The sequence below is a fragment of the Protobothrops mucrosquamatus genome, unplaced genomic scaffold, assembly GCF_001527695.2.
Source record: "Protobothrops mucrosquamatus isolate PMUCROS unplaced genomic scaffold, P.Mucros_1.0 scaffold10752, whole genome shotgun sequence".
In the NCBI taxonomy this organism is placed as follows: domain Eukaryota; kingdom Metazoa; phylum Chordata; class Lepidosauria; order Squamata; family Viperidae; genus Protobothrops; species Protobothrops mucrosquamatus.
In genome coordinates this window covers 1-2,726 of record NW_015396536.1, presented here as the reverse complement: position 1 = coordinate 2,726, position 2,726 = coordinate 1, and the positions used below count along the sequence as shown (strand labels likewise).

Genomic DNA, 2,726 nt, shown 5'->3' with positions numbered 1-2,726 from the left:
GGCATTGTATTCCTGAGAGGCACCTTTCTATAGGAGATGACCAAGCTGAGCCTGAGGGAGGGATCAAGCGCATCATCAGTCTTGAGTCCCTTCATGCCCACAAGAGATCAAGTCCAGCCCACCTTGACTTCCATCGATTCTTATCTCCCGCTAATTTCCCTTGGCTGTTAGTAGTTCAGATTTTTGCAGAGAGCTTAGCCTGCATTAAATCTTTATACCCATTTGAACTGCCTTGATCTTCTGACTTCCCTGACGCTTGACATTTCCTGGTTTATTGAGTCAAAATTTCAGTAACTGATGGTTTAAGGGCTTTATGAATAAGAGCTTTAAGGCAGTCTGTGCTCTATATTTATATCATGGAAAGGGAAGGAATGTTACCGATTGATGGAAAGATTTTAAATTTTATTCCAATTTTAAAACATTTTCTAGATCAAAACACTCTTGCCAGGTGAACATCAGCAGGTTTTAAGCAACTTGCAGTCTCGCTTTGATGACTTCTTGGAAGACAGCCAGGAGTCCAAAATCTTCTCTGTTGCTGACATTGCCCAGTTGGAAAGGGAAGTGAATGTATGCAAGCAGTACTACCAAGAGCTCCTTAAGTCTGCTGAGAGAGGCAAGTATATTAATCATCTCAGAAAGGATACTCTTATAAATTCCTTGATGTGATATATTGTTGTAGATGCAGTATTTTCAGCTTTGTACGCGTCAACTACAGTATTTTAATTGGATCATAGCAACACTAGTGCAAAGTTGAAGGTTTTTGGTTGTCAGTAACAGAAAAGAGGGGCCACAGTCTTCTGTATCCTTTCTTTCCAGGTTTCCTTGTCATGTGATCAATTATTCACATGAGTTAGCTAGCTAGTAATATAGGTTGCACATCTGATATATGTGTGTAGAAGCAGGAAGCTTCTTCTAAGATGAGGAAAATAAAATCATACTTGAAAAAGAAGAAAGTGACCCCTACCAATGGCTTACAGTTTGCCTCCTTTTCATTATGGTTGCTGGTAGTCCACTTTCTACATGTGGTTGTGGAAGAAACATCTGACAGTTTTGCATAAGTGCTCTCATTTGAATAGCATGCATTCTGATTTCATTTGAGGCTCTAAAATGAATGCTGGAATATGTAGATATTTTTGGAGAACAGATTATTACTTTAGCAGGCTGATGTGGAAATAAATTTTGCTTAGTGCTGATGAAGAATGTATATTCTGTATTGTTAGACTGCCAATATAAATTACTAGGAAGAGCATATCTACTGTTCTCTTTAAAAAATATCTGCATTTGCATAACATAACTCTATAGTCTTCTATCAAACTTTTTGAACATTCATTCTTACATGTATAAACGTGTCCATTCTTAAAATGTTCAATACTCTTAAGCTTCAAATACCTATATAATTCTAAAAAGCTGGGTGTATATATTGTAATTATTTATTCACATTCTAATGATACAGAAAAGCACAGAGGAGCAGATTACAGCTAATTAAAATGAACTTAGGTCATTCTATAGAATAATGATATGCTGGGTTGAAATAAGAGATAAGGGATTCATTACTGTAGCCTTAATATGATCCTACAGTAGAATCATCTCAAGAAGAACCGTGCGTAGGCAATCCAATTAAGCAGTACCAATGCAAATGGAATTATAGCACCTATGTTTAATAGGATAATCACTTTTTGTAGAAATTGCTTGGATTCATAAAAAAAATCTAAGAATAAGAACATTTAAGAGAAGTTACATTATTTACACATAAAGATTAATTCTTATGCAAACTGTTTTTGTAATGTTAAAATTTACGGGAAATTTGCGGTGCCTGAAATTCAAGATGACTTTTTTTTCCCAAATAGAAAAGATATTTTAAAGATGGTAGAAAAGGTTAGAAACAAGAAATACATAACACCGTTCCTTTCCCCCCCCCCCCACATCACATTATTATCACATCCAGTATTTCTCATTATCACTATCCAGAACAGTTGGTTGCACGTTATTTTGGATTTCAAGGAGAGTTATATTTCTAAACTTTGAAACTTTAATTGTAGAATATCATGGGGTAGCAGATGAAAAATAAGATCGGTTGGCTTAACTTACGTTTGCATTGGTTTCAACAGAGGAGCATGAAGAATCTGTTTATAATTTATACATCTCAGAAGTTCGAAACATCAGACTTCGATTGGAGAATTGTGAAGATCGTTTGATTAGACAAATTCGAACTCCTCTGGAGAGGGATGACCTACCTGAAAGTGTGTTCCGTATCTCTGAACAAGAGGTAACTCTTCTCAATTTGCTGATGAAAACTACCTTTTTGAACATTGTAATCAAGTTCGAACAACTTTTATTGCATTAAATTAATTGGATAAAACTACATCTGTTGAGGGTTTTTGTTTTAAATACTCAGAATAAGGGCAAATTGTTACAGATTGGAATCAAAGTCTTCTGGAAGAATAAATAGAATTCATCTCTGCACCGTCAAAATTCATATGAGATACAATACTCCAAGGAAGTATTTAGTGATCCTATTAGAGCTTTCCCTTCCTAATCAGGCACAGTTCCAATCCAGATTGTTACTATTTCCTCCCAACCCTATCATTACTCGTAAAGTAAAGAAAAGAAATTGGGCCTTCTTGCTTTCTGAATCCTCTGATAGTTTCATTTGACCTGGTCAGATGAAGATCATTCAGACACAAACACAAATACAAATTATGGTGCCAAAATTGAGACAACATTAT

At 35.5% G+C, this 2,726-nt stretch overlaps 1 protein-coding gene across 1 annotated transcript in view; it reads left to right on the top strand.

The window, feature by feature from the left end:
• Positions 1 to 2,362, top strand: part of LOC107301217 (dystonin) — a gene marked incomplete at its 5' end in the record, with an annotated part of 7,801 nt that extends 5,439 nt beyond the window's left edge. Inside the window, 2 exons of the mRNA XM_015830472.1 lie at positions 430 to 613; positions 2,109 to 2,362. Coding sequence (XP_015685958.1) covers positions 430 to 613; positions 2,109 to 2,344 — 420 coding nt within the window. The remainder of the gene's footprint in view (positions 1 to 429; positions 614 to 2,108) is intronic.
• Between the last annotated feature and the right edge of the window lie 364 nt (positions 2,363 to 2,726).